Consider the following 13,643-nt stretch of genomic DNA (forward strand, 5'->3'; position numbering starts at 1 on the left):
AAATGCATGACTCATTAGCCAATGAACAGCCAGGAAGGGGTCTCGCGCTACTTTTGAATGCTAAAATAAAGCTGATAATGTACTGTACTAGTGCTGCTTAATCCAGGACCTTACTTCCTGGAACTCTTGAGAGTAAAAAACTGGTCCATTGGAGTTGGAGTGAATGGAGATGTCGTGACTCTTCTATATACATGGCTCTGGGCATGCATGACTACTACTCACCTTCATCTCCACTAAGGTCAGGATCCTCCGCACTGGCACTGACTAGCCACTGAGATGCCACGAGGTGACACTACCTGCCAGTGCCACTAGGAGGATCCTATTCCTGGTGTCTCTCTTCATATCTCTATTATTTCTGTCTGCAGAAACATAAAACTGTCAATCCAATACCAAGCAGAAGTTTGAGCTGTAACAATAACCTGTGGTGTTCCTGTGCTCGATGGCACACAGTAAATACAGATCAAAGCATCCTTTATGTCCTTCTGGAGAGCAGAGTAAATTTTTCTGCCTTGGAAGTCAGAACTAATTTCTGTATCACTAGCATGATATAAAGCCAGTTTGGATGTAAAAGTTAGTCCATCATCACATGACTCTACAAAGTGCTATTCTCCTTCATGTGCGTGAGCAAAGCCACACACAAAATATTACCAGTCATACAAATGGTCACACCTATATTTCCCATATCTGTGACTAACCTGAGTGCCTCTACTCGTCCTTCTTGAATTTGCCGTTGATGTAGGGAACATAATCCAGGACCAAGCGCCAGTCTGTGAAGTGGACCAGAGCTACTCCTCCCACTGAGCCCCATACTCCCAGAGTGGGGACCCTGTAGAGGAGAAAACACTGGCAAGGTTTACAAAAACATCATCACAAAAAAAATCAAAGTAGTTAAAATTACCTATTGCTGACCTTCAGACAGACCTTTTTTATGTAATTTGGTGTAGTCTGAAGTATGTCAAACAGCAATATCAGGCTATCTTGGCTCAATTGTTGAGTATCTATGGGATCAAATAATCATTATCCCACAGGCATCCAGGTATTGAGCAAAACTAAGCAACAAACTAATGAAGGGGGGGGGGGCTTCTTGGGAGGCCTACAGTCTCAGACTTTGAAAACCCCTGAGCTATTGCATTCTCAATTCAAACACTTAATTAAACTAAATTATTTTGTCGTGCCTTCTCTAAAGTGTCAACAGGCTCCTCTAAAGATGAAAAATAAACTTCCATGAAAAAAATGCTTGGAATAATTAGAGTATGTATGTAAATATTGGAAATACTCCAGCAACATGAGCAGAACAAACTATCCCTCCAATCTGGTAAAGAACTATATGGAATTTTTAGTCACACATGCAAACATTTTCAGGTGACTTATATACTGTAAGTATGCATGAGACATGATCTAACGTTATTTGAGGTGACAGCTGTATCATCATTATCACTGTGACCTCAGTAAGGCTAGTAGCTAGCTAAAGGTAAGGGCACCTCGAAATACTGTTATCCCAGCGCTCATGACTGACTCATGCCTGCTTTATAAACACTAGTTCAAAATACACAACTTCTTACCATAATTTGGCAATGGCCACATACTTCTGACCGATCAGTTTACTGATCATTTTGGCTGAACCTATCCCTCTTGAGGTTAGCTGTGAGCCGTGCTGGCTAAAAAGAGTCGTTTGCAGCGAAGGACTTCCCGTTTGGAGACAAGGAACCTATAAAAGAAGGAAGAGTCATTACATCATACCAACATGCGCTGCTTGGGGCCAGGGCCATTTCCTAACGTGTACTGTCTGTCTGACATTCGTATATTTGCTGTTGGTCTCCAAATACTTAATTCGACTCGCCATGAGTGTGCTTGTCCATGCATCTCCCATAGGCTTCGATAGAAGTGGCACGCACCAAAGTCTGGCGACAAGAAGCAAGCAGCGCATTGTATGACGTAATGACTATTCCTTCTTTTATATGTTCCTTGTTTGCAGATTGTGCATCCGGTTGTTGTTATATCAGATCAGCAAATAGTCATAATAATACAGACTCATAATATTAATATGTGAAAAAAATGTAAATCCGCAAGAGTTCTAAAACTATTTTAACATTCAGATGACTGGACTTTTTTTAAACTGATACCATGGCTTTGCAATTAACACTTACACTATAGCTGATGGAGGTTCAATCATAAAACACATTATGGCTTATATATAACCAGTGGTGTATTAAAGGGTGGGAAATTATGAACTCCAGTTTGTGATCACCACGACGAAAACAGCCACCAGTAAACACAAAGCTGCCTTTTTTAACAGCCTACTACTGGTACTTGGGTATTAAAGTTTCCTACTCTCTTCCCAGGGTCACAGGAGGGTGCAGCCAGCCTATACCAGCATCCTGGGCAGGTAGGTAGACACCTTGGTCAGGTCACCAAAATACTGGTCGTTTGAGTTCGTCCTTTTCCACCACCATGCAATACAGAAACTAGAAAACATATATGACCCGTTATTGCATTGGTTCTCAAATGGGGGTCCGGGGTAGCTGGTCCGGGGCACTTTGCACTTTTGCATATATATATATATATATATATATATATACATACACCGGTATATATATATATATTTTTTTTTTGCAAAAGCTTCATAGTTCAACGAAAATATGTTATGCTTTAAATCTAAAATGGTTCATGGATTACATTCAAATCTAACAAACCTATCCATTTAAAAGTCAAGCACGTTACTGTGGAAACAATTAAGCGGAGCCCAAAATCACAAATCAGAATGGGGGGTCCCGGGGAAATTTCTATCTTGTAAGGGGCCCTTGGCATTAAAAACATTTGAGAACCTCTGCTTTATTGCATTCCCCCCCCCCCCCACACTTGGCTAGAGGAGTTTAAAAAAAAGACATTGGGAGGTGTATTTTGTTATTAAAAATGGCACATTTATTGCTACATTACTGTTATATACACGACAGTTCTCAATATCTACTTTATATATAAAAAATAGGAAACTGGAGGCACTTTGAGGACATAGCCTAAATAGATGTTGTCCCCAAACATGAGTGAGACAGTGAGTTCTGTAGCAGGTTATCTGTTGTGGAGGACATTGGGGGAGAGGGGGAGAGGGATCTGTTACAAAGAATACCAGGTGTGCATTTTGAAAAGAGGAACTCAACTGTTAATGTAGACATGTTCCTCATAATGTAAAATAAAAGTAGCAATGTTTAGTACTCATTTTCCATATCTCATCATCAAGAGCACAACCTCTGGGGAAAAAAGCTGAATTGACAGAAAACAATGTTTGGGGCTAAATCCACAGGGGGAAGATTTTGTGATGATGAAACAAACTGACAAAACAAAGAGGTAAACCAAATACTGTTACATATCAGTATCAGCTTACAATGATAAAGCTGATGAGGACACACCGCTGCACATATATATCAATGCACATGCCAGAGTCAAGGATGAAATTATATTTCTTTAACAAATTCAGTACATAATAGATGAGATTTTTTTTAAGTACAGTTTTCAGCGTCACATAGTAAAAGTTGTCGACGTCGGTTTCTCCATCAACTTACATCTACTGACACAAGCAGACGCTGAGTCGTCCGTGTCATCAATGAGTTGTAATTCTTCATTTAGATGTGCTGCTGAGACATTGTCAAATGTTACCCAAGTAAATCTTTTTTTTTTTTATTATACATCTGTATTATAAAAAAGGTACAACCTATAAATCCTCAAATGCAATGTCATCCACCATGTAGCAGAGAAGTATTCAGGCACTAGTGAGTAACCATTATCAAAACTCCCAAAGTCAGGAAAATGACTAAGGCCACCCTTTTGATTCATTTTTATGCTTCATATGCAGTCATAATGAAACATTGAATTATGTTGCAGATTGTGCAGAACGACCCTATACCTCACAATAACCAACATCAGTGAATGTGGGAGTTGGGGGTACGCTGAAGGGAGAGGGGGAACTTTCTTGTGTTGTCTGTTGTTTTTCAGCCAAACCATATATTAATTTACATCGGTTTTTTTGTGCCTTGCAACACCTGAACATTCCAATTACAACTAAACTGGCTCGACAGGCTTTTGTTGAAGCAGGGTAAAAAACAAAACAAAGAAAAGAAAAAGAAGAGCGATATAACAGCCGCGTGTGCTACAGCCAGATCATTTAGGCATTCCTAACATCCCAGCACCTGGCACAAAATGTTCAGGATGAAAGAACACACCTCACTTTGTTCCTGGAATCTAAATTGAGAAGTTGTCTTACATTTAAACAATGTAAACAAACAAAAAAGAAAACTCATTCCAAAAAGTAAAAACTCATACAACTATTTTACAATGTAAAAAATAAAAATAAAAAAACAATATGATAAATCAATTCTACAAAAGGAAGATCCTTACAAACAGGCTTTGCAAATTGTTCGGGGGGAAAGGGGGGTGGGGGGGGGACGAACACCAAAATGCTCTTCAACAGAGCAGCAACCAAAAAAAGTCAGTCAATGGCAATTGGGGGAATTCACCAGAAGGTAGCGCTATAACACTCATGATCCCTTTCAATACTCATCTACCATTTCCATCTGACCCTTCCAGTAAAGTGTAGTTTACCAAAATACAGACTGCTCCGAGTCTTACGTTAAGTCTTCATTTTTCGTTACCTGGACATGTGAGTTCACCATGCTGCAAGAAAGTGTCTTTAGCTGTGGTGCGACAGACAGCGGCACGCTGAAGTGACACTGGGCTGCATTTCGAGGCAGAAGGTGCCGTGTGTCCACTCGTCCCGGCTTGAGACTCGAGGGCGGCGGGGAAACCGACTTTTGACGATGGCGACCGACGACGTGAGCGGCAAAGGAGGACGACTTCCTGTAACGCTTCAGTCCGACAAGCAGCCTCACAAAAGGGGATGCTGGAGAAGAAGACCTGCGTCCACCACGACCGCGTGATCCAGCATCTCACTGCAGATCCTGCGTTCATAAGTTCTCGCTCGGTGTGTCGGTGGTAGATCCCTCGCTCGCTCGCTGCCGGTCTTTCCATTCCGTACACTTGGCAGTGGCATTGATAGATGTACAGGACTTGGGGATAGAAAGGAGGGCGAGAGATCCATGATTTCAAAAACAAAACAAAAAAACCACCACATAGACAAGTCAGCGACTGTGGCACCTTTTCAGGCCGAAAAAAGAAAATACAGCCAAGAGTTACCAGCATACCAGCAGGGGGCGCTGTCCTCTGACTGTCCAGTCTTTTAACTGCTGGATGTCTCCCAACCTACCTCCGTATTTCAGTCATCATTATGAGAGGAAACAACTTTTTCATCTTACCCAAACACTATGCATTAGGCCTATATCAGGCAAATGTTCAGACATAGGTATTATTCAAACATTGATTATACTCAGGTGTCCGCTTTGCTTGTAATGAATGTAAGACCTTCTTTTCAGATGGGAATGCCAAATAACTATTCAAGGATACAAATCCTAACTTTGCTCACATGAGCAAATTGATCCAAAAGTTCTATTTGATCCAAACAAAGTTTTGCTCCCAACATGTAAAGCAACTGTTTTTTTTCTTAAATGTCTTACAAAAACATGACCATTAGACAGAACTTCCTCGTGTTCAATTTCCGCGCCGTCTCCAAAACCAGTCTCCTCAGGTATTGTTATGGGAACAATTCGTAAAACTTTCTCTCTGTATGAGTGTGCTTGTTACTCTTGTATTCATGGTCAGGAATGTGGCCACCTGCTCGGTCAGTAATGAGGTGTGTGTGTGTGTGTGTGTGTGTGTGTGTGTGTGTGTGTGTGTGTGTGTGTGTGTGTGTGGGTGTGGGTGTGTGTGTGTGTGTGTGTGTGTGTGTGTGTGTGTTTTCCATAAGTTGATTAACACACACTGAGATGCATGACAATAATAGATTAAGGCCACGTGTTCTAAGGGCTGTACAATCAACAGGAACTGGAAGAGAAGCGAGAGAGAAAACACAATGAATCTCCACTCCAAAGTCATGTTACAAAGAAACAACAAACAATATTAGATATTTATTTGCAACATTATAACTAGTAGTTTACTTCATACTGGTGATGCTGCTACATTCACAGGTACAATAAAAACCCAGTGTAAAAGATTCTGCGGACTGACCTGAGAATTACATATGGCTCACAGGGTTGTGTCCATCGCCTCCTAGACCGGGGTGACCCCCTCCCAGCTGCATCTGGGGGTCCACACCTGACACCTTCTCCTCCTCTCGTCTCTTGAGGCAGGCGGCCTTCGGGTTCAAATTACGCTCTTCGAGAAAAGGGACACACGGGTTAAATACAAAATCGTGAAAGACGTCGTTCATCATTTCATAGTTTTGCCCTAAAGAGTTGGAAAAATAAAAGACATTAAAAACAGCAAGGGGGCACACTTCTGAATGGACAGATAAGGCAATCAATTTGGGAGGAGGAGGGGATGTTAAACAGAAAAGCAGAGTGCAAGAGAGGAAAGTGGACAGTAGAAAGAGACAGCTACAGGAAGTGGACAGTAGGAAGAGACAGCTACAGGAAGTGGACAGTAGGAAGAGACAGCTACAGGAAGTGGACAGTAGGAAGAGACAGCTACAGGAAGTGGACAGTAGGAAGAGAGACAGCTGCAGGAAGAGGACAGTAGGAAGAGACAGCTGCACGAAGAGGACAGTAGGAAGAGAGACAGCTGCAGGAAGAGGACAGTAGGAAGAGAGACAGCTGCAGGAAGAGGACAGTAGGAAGAGAGACAGCTGCAGGAAGAGGACAGTAGGAAGAGACAGCTGCAGGAAGAGGACAGTAGGAAGAGAGACAGCTGCAGGAAGAGGACAGTAGGAAGAGAGACAGCTGCAGGAAGAGGACAGTAGGAAGAGAGACAGCTGCAGGAAGAGGACAGTAGCAAGAGAGACAGCTGCAGGAAGAGGACAGTAGGAAGAGACAGCTGCAGGAAGAGGACAGTAGGAAGAGAGACAGCTGCAGGAAGAGGACAGTAGCAAGAGAGACAGCTGCAGGAAGAGGACAGTAGGAAGAGACAGCTGCAGGAAGAGGACAGTAGGAAGAGAGACAGCTGCAGGAAGAGGACAGTAGGAAGAGAGACAGCTGCAGGAAGAGGACAGTAGGAAGAGACAGCTGCAGGAAGAGGACAGTAGGAAGAGAGACAGCTGCAGGAGTTTGGCAGAAGAGCAGGAACACACTTCCTCCGCTCCTTTCTCCCTCTTCCTCATTCCTTCTGTATTTTTCCAAGTGGAAAAATGGAAATGGCAAAAGACAATGGCGAGTGAGGACAGAGTAACTTTTGCGACTGGTGGTGCTGCGTAGATGGACTCTGTCCCCCTTTGGCTTTGTTGTCGGTAAGAGATGGTGGGATTTGCCGGACAGGCAGGTCTTCCTGTTTGGGGGCGGACCTACCTCGCACCTGCTTCTCCAGGCCCAGTATGACCTGGACAGCCTGCTGCAGGATGATGAGCTTGGTCTGGGCCTTGTCGTTGTTCACATGGACCTGAACCATCCTGCCCAGCTCTCTGAAGGCTTCGTTAATGTCGCGCACGCGCACCCTCTCCCTGGTATTGTTAGCGTGGCGGCGCTCGCGCTCCCTCTGCTCCTTCTCCTCGGCAGTCAGGTTCTCGTCCGTCACCGAGGCGACGCTGCAGCTGCTGCCGGGGAGGAGAGGGGGGTTGGGAAGGGCCGGTTAACACACCCAAATCACAACCCTTTACTGGTCCTACTCTGAGGTGCTGGTCCTACTCTGAGGTGCTGGTTTATAAAAACCCCTCCCCTACACCTTTGGGGGATTATCTATCCTATACGTCACTGACGCCCCCCCTCTCTCATCTCAAGAGGAGCGTCATCATATCATGGAGCCATACGCCTACAGTCAGGCGAATCCTTCTGTCCAAGCATGACACAAGCTTACGGCTCTCAGACCAGGACGACACCAGTGGATTCGTTGGAAGTAAGATTCCAGTAAAGCGGCGCAGGAGAGCGAGCGGAGGGGTGGAAATCGAGGACATGTCTTTCGTGGCTCCACAGTATGTCCTGTTGAAGACTAATAATTGGTCTTTCCAAAACAAAAATGCATATTCAGGTCTTGTGTAGAGAATAAACTAATTGGCAACAAATTATTATTATTATTTTTTTTTATTATCCATTCTTGGCAGACCGTTCGTTCAGTCGGTCAAAGTCTTTGAGACGCTGCAGGTTCCTTAGTCACATCGAGTTAGAATGGTGTGCCTATGATTTAATGCTAAGATAAAAAATATTTGATGCCACGATGAACCATTGCAATTGAATTGGGACAAGGACGGGGACAAATGTATCCTCGAGTCTAACCAACTCCAATTAGTTGAGGCTTTTATGGTCACTGAGGTCCAGGATGGAAGTTGAGGGGACATGGGGGCTGTCCACAACGGGACAAGAGGAGTATGAGGAGGTGAGAGAGAGAAAGGGAGAGAGGAAGCGACACCCTCTGCCAGGTAGAGCGCATAGACAAGAGGCCACGGAGAGAAAGCCAAGGAGAAAAGAGACTGGTAAATACATCGGCAGTAGGAGATGTATTTATCTGAATGTGAGGAAGAGGTAGGTCACGTCTGCCATCTGCAAAAAGGAAAATGAGAGAGGGGGCGGGGACAGAATGAGGAAATGGCAACTATGGTAAAAGAAAACAGTAAAATGAAAGGGTTAACATGTGAGAGGACAGAACATGCAGCACAGAGAGACACTGCAACATACAAGTGGGAGCTGGGTTAATTGACATGACAGACAGACAGAGTCCCTGCTTTCCTGTTAGCCTGTGTCCTATAGACCAAATCACCGTGACGTCACCATGTGAACAACATTACTTCCGGGTACCACTTTGGGAAGGCGGCAGGTTTAAATGTGCGTGTTGTCAAATAAATGCTGTCAAACCCTCTCGTTTTCGGCCGACTACTTTCAATTTAAATGTTCAAACGGTTGGTAAACATGCTTGTCCGACGTATCTAGCCATTCTTCTGTGTTTGTTTTATGTAGTGTTAGCTAGCTAATAACGTTTGTTTACAACTGTCAAACTCACTGTTTTTTTGCAGACTCGTTAACGACAGAGCTACTGACGCCACGTTAATTTAATTTAGCTTCAAGTCTACTCTGGTCTGGTCCAACAGGTAAATTAGCTAGTCTGGTCTCCACTAACGTTAGCGAAAGTGTTGTTATGAATGATATTAAAACAACAACACAACACGAAAGAACCATTTTTGTCTTCTTTGTCTGTTTTTGTCTTCAACACGTCAGTTTGTGCCGTTCACCGCCATTATGATGTGTGGATCCCAGGGGTAACCGGAAGAAATGTAAACATCCCCGCTGATTTGGTCTATAGAGACAGTCCGCATAGAGAACGCCCACAAAATGTTAAATGGCTGGCGCGCGAGTGGGGTAAAACTGCCGATATATCTCATGGGCTGACTCACCAAAAGACAGTGCTGTGACTCTAAACTACATGTTTGGGGGTTCTAGAGCAGAACACAAGACGTCTGCTCAGATGTGCGTTTACTGCGGTGGTTAAATCCCCGATCGTGTCTGCCTGGGCTGGGCTATCAGCTAAATTCTAACTTTGCTGAATGGATAGAACAGGGGAATTTACCCCACCCTGACCCCGCCCCCAGACTAACCCAGCGTCTATTGTGGGCGTTCCTAGCGCCTGTATGGGCGTTCCCAGACATGCAGACTTTCTCTATAGTATATGGGCAGACTTATGGCAGGGGGCAAGGGATGGCAGGAAACGGACAGCTATACTAAGAGCGGACATAAAAATATAAAGAAGAAAGGCCACCATATTTTAAGGGAAGAGAAAAGCAAAAAAAAACAAAAAAAAAACATGTGGTCTTTTCCAACAAATCAAAAGGGTAGTTTCAAGTCTATAGAGAGGCAAAGTGACCGCCTACTTCCTGCTTCAGCACTGTACCAGAGATTTTCATCCGCCATTTATTTTCCCATAGAAATTTCACAAAATGCTGATAAAAATATTTTTACTTCATCAAACCAAACGGTTCAGCTATATTTAGAATCGGGAGAGACCATAGAACATTTCACTCGGACCAACAACAACAAAAAACTACATAGAAAGAATATTTTCTTTAAATCCGCAATTCTTTTATGTTTCGGTCTGATTGAAATGTTATGTGGTCTCTCCTGTTTCTAAATATATCTGAACCGTTTTGGTTTTAACAAGTAAAAACAAATTAATACGCATTTTACAAAATGTCTATGGGAAAAATAAATGGGGGATGAAAATCTCTGGTACAGTGCTGAAGCAGGAAGTAGGCGGTCACTTTGCCTCTCTATACAAGCAAGCTAAGAGACGAGTGAAAAATATCTCAAAGGTTTTGATTAGGGATGTTCACCAGTTATCGAAAATCGATAAATGATCGTTAAGGAATGGAATCGATCATGTGGAATTTTTATCGATTTTGTTGTTATTAAAAAAAGTTTTTTTTTTTTTTTGCGGACTAGGTTTGGGTGGAATTCGTTCCTCCTCGCCCCACTCCATTGCACAGCCGACTAACGTGAGGTGGAGCTTCATATAGTCTCTAGTTTTCTGGCTGGGCACGGGCCTTTGTGCCAACAAAACTGTTTTAAACATGGGGAATTCACACCGGCATGCCGGGGACAGCAGAGAGTTGGAGAGGAGACACATTGAAATAAAGAGTTCATTGAGGAGAACACGTTGTCTTTCGTATTTTCTGCCATAGGCATTCATTTTGTAAAAATAAATAAATAAATAAATATATATATATATATATATATATATATATATAAATATTATTATTAATATGATCAATAATCGATAATTGATCGTTAATTTTCCCCGATTTTCGATTATGGAAATTTTTCAAAATGAACATCCCTAGTTTTGATGCTACATTGGTTAGGAAAAGCACAATGAGGCAAGAGTGGTAAAAGCAAATGAGGGGAAACAAAAAAACATGCCATGTTAATCCAGTCAAGGGGTGAGGGGGCAGCAGAGAGAGACATGTAAGCATCGTCACAGTGGAGACAGACAGGCAGGCAGGCAGACAGACAGACAGACAGGCAGGCAGACAGACAGACAGCCAATCGTAAGACAGACTAGGCAACACATACGACATCTGCCTGTATGCGTGACCACCGAGGAGCAACACCTTGTAGGATGAACCAGAGAATGGCCACGTCTCAAAACAGCCGCACACAGCTTCATTTCGTCAATCCCCGCTCCTCACTTGGTTGATCTTGTAAAAAAATCACAGATGGACTGACACAAAAAAAGTATAGTGCCTTCACTTAATGTGACCGTAAGTAGCATCATGTGTCTACCAGTATTAATTGAGTTTAAGAAAACAAATAAGGAAACCATGAAATCTAAAAAAAAAAAAAAAAAAGAAGAAGAAAAGATCTAACTTTGAAGTAACAGGAGGCATGGGATGTGTAGAAGTGAAGCCATGTGGGAGTTTTGGATTGTAAAAAAAAGGGGCCCCTCCCCTCCTCCTCCTCCTCCTCCTCCTCCTTTCTCCCTGGACCCCCACTGACCTCGAACTTGCTGCTCCAGGTTGAGTATAACGTTAACGGCCTGGTGCAGTATGAGCAGTTTGGTCTGGGGTTTCTCATTGCTCAGATGGAGCTGACACATGCGGCCCAGCTCCTTAAAAGCCTCGTTGATGTCCCGCACGCGTAGCCGCTCGCGGGCGTTGTTTGCCACCCGCCGCTCTTTCTCCCGCTCCGCCTTAACCTCCACTGGCAGATCTTCGTCATCGTCATCCAAGTCATCGTGACTGGCGGGCGAAGAGCCACGCGGGCGAAGAGCCACGCCAGACAGCAGACGAAGGGGGAAGGAAACAATAGTATGGGTACGGTTCACTGGAAATCACTTCCCAATGATGGTTTGTGTACAACTCACTCTTCTCCCTATTCCGCCCGAGTCCACTGCTCTAACTCCAATGACGTCTAACAAGTCTAAAATAATATTCAAAATGGTATGAGCTCATTTGGTTACAAACTTACACAAACAGCTGATAAATCTTAGATCAACTCATTCTAAGGCACTACTATGACATGTGTATGCAGAGTAGGTAGGTAGTCCAATTCCTGTTTCCAAACAATTGATGAGAAATTAGGCATGTCTTACACAGGGAAAACGTTAAGATCACCTAGACTGGGAAGTATCTCTATCAGCTCCTCCCTCCTACTTCAAGAATTGCCACTACTTAAGTGGCAGGTGATTAAAATAAAAAATGATGTATACCAACTAGTGATCAAATTGTATTAACACAAATTAAGTCTCTTTATGACCTTCAACAGTCTTAACTCTGCTCTACAAAAGGTCTGGAAATGGTAAATCTCCGAAACAATACCAATTTTTTTTTGCACTTTATAATCTCACTATCACATTAAGCACAAACTGTAGAGCCACATTCCAGTCATGCCTTAGCTTCGGCATCATTTAGGTCCATAACATCAAGCACGGGGAAATTAGAATAAAGAGATAAATATTGACTATTGTGACGTCTTACCCGTTCATTCAAATTCTTGTCTGTTTTGATCTTAATAGGCTAGTGCCCGTACACTCTTGCTGAATTCTTGAAATAAATAATTAGAAATTAATGATCATGTGAGTGTAACAAGCAAGACCATTTCCTGACACATAATAGATACTTATGTGAAATAGAAATTTGATGTGTAAATACGTAGTATTTAAGTTGTATCAATGTTCAAGACATAAATATTCTGTTCCACATGAGGGAGGCTTTTTAGACACCTTGTTCGAATGCGGTTCTTGTCTTTTTTCTCATCGTCCGACTTGTCACCCATGGAGGAGTTCTCGTCGTCGTCCTCCCGGTCCCTGTCCCTGTCCCGGTCCCTGTCCTCTCGTTTGATATCGCTGCCACCGGAACGGGATATGCTACCGGGCAGACCTGGGGACACACGAGGAATAAAAGGCACTGAGCTTCAACATCCAAGATAAGATACCTATCCCGAATTAGGGATGTAACGATAACCGGTTTTAATGATAACCGTGATAAAATTCCTTACGATAACCGTACCGTTTCAAGTTTTCATTATCATTAAAACCGTGGTACCGTGATTACCATGTTACCGTGATTACAGTGTTTTGAAAAACATGGTAAATACTGTCCCATCAACCAAAGTTGGCAACCGTCTCCGAGATGCAGACGCGCAGCCTTGGAGAAATGATTTCAGTGAGTGTATCAATCCTTTTTGGGTCTGAGTTTTCAATATAAAACTTGGTGAAATGATTTCTGTATTAGTGTATTAGTACTTAAAAAAAAAAAAATCTGCACATTTTAACAAACCGTGATAATACTGATAATGTGATCATTTTGGTCACTATAATTGTGATATGAAATTTTCATATCGTTCCATCTCTAGTCCCGATATGGTTTGGGGAAAGTATTAACACTTATAATGACTTACCGTACTCACTTCGAGCAGAGTGAAGCAGAAAGACTCACCGGTAAAGCCTTCAGGCTGAGAGCCTGGCTGGCCAGAGGGAGGGCCGTGGTGACCATGCAAAAGTCCTCCACTAGAGGGCAGACCGACAGAGTCCTCGTGGAGACTGGCAACCTATAGGACCAGACATTTAACATAAACTGTGATTCAATCATCTTGTTTAAAAAAAAAAAAAAAAAAGAATATTGGCACAGA

The 13,643-nt window shown here is 43.0% G+C and overlaps 1 protein-coding gene and 1 long non-coding RNA gene across 4 annotated transcripts in view; both read right to left on the reverse strand.

Moving 5' to 3' along the window:
* Positions 1-693: 693 nt before the first annotated feature.
* Positions 694-1,654, reverse strand: LOC310797111. Its single transcript, XR_014553709.1, has 3 exons — positions 1,563-1,654; positions 922-998; positions 694-826 (listed from the first exon to the last, which is right to left on the reverse strand). It is a non-coding gene; the product is annotated as an uncharacterized lncRNA (long non-coding RNA).
* Positions 1,655-5,222: 3,568 nt separating this feature from the next.
* The window catches only part of tcf3a (transcription factor 3a), a 34,403-nt gene continuing 25,982 nt past the window's right edge, over positions 5,223-13,643 (reverse strand). For 2 of the 3 annotated variants that reach the window (XM_083659380.1, XM_083659381.1), the window contains 5 exons: positions 13,451-13,562; positions 12,736-12,892; positions 7,383-7,627; positions 6,112-6,258; positions 5,223-5,928 (listed from right to left, as the gene is read on the reverse strand). In XM_083659380.1, coding sequence (XP_083515506.1) covers positions 6,119-6,258; positions 7,383-7,627; positions 12,736-12,892; positions 13,451-13,562 — 654 coding nt within the window. In that variant the 3' untranslated portion in view covers positions 5,223-5,928; positions 6,112-6,118. Of the gene's footprint in view, positions 5,929-6,111; positions 6,259-7,382; positions 7,628-11,510; positions 11,753-12,735; positions 12,893-13,450; positions 13,563-13,643 lie in introns of all 3 variants that reach the window. The other variant, XM_083659382.1, reaches the window with a different exon arrangement.

Source organism: Poromitra crassiceps, assembly GCF_964638095.1.
Source record: "Poromitra crassiceps genome assembly, chromosome: 23".
Classification (NCBI taxonomy): Eukaryota; Metazoa; Chordata; class Actinopteri; order Beryciformes; family Melamphaidae; genus Poromitra; species Poromitra crassiceps.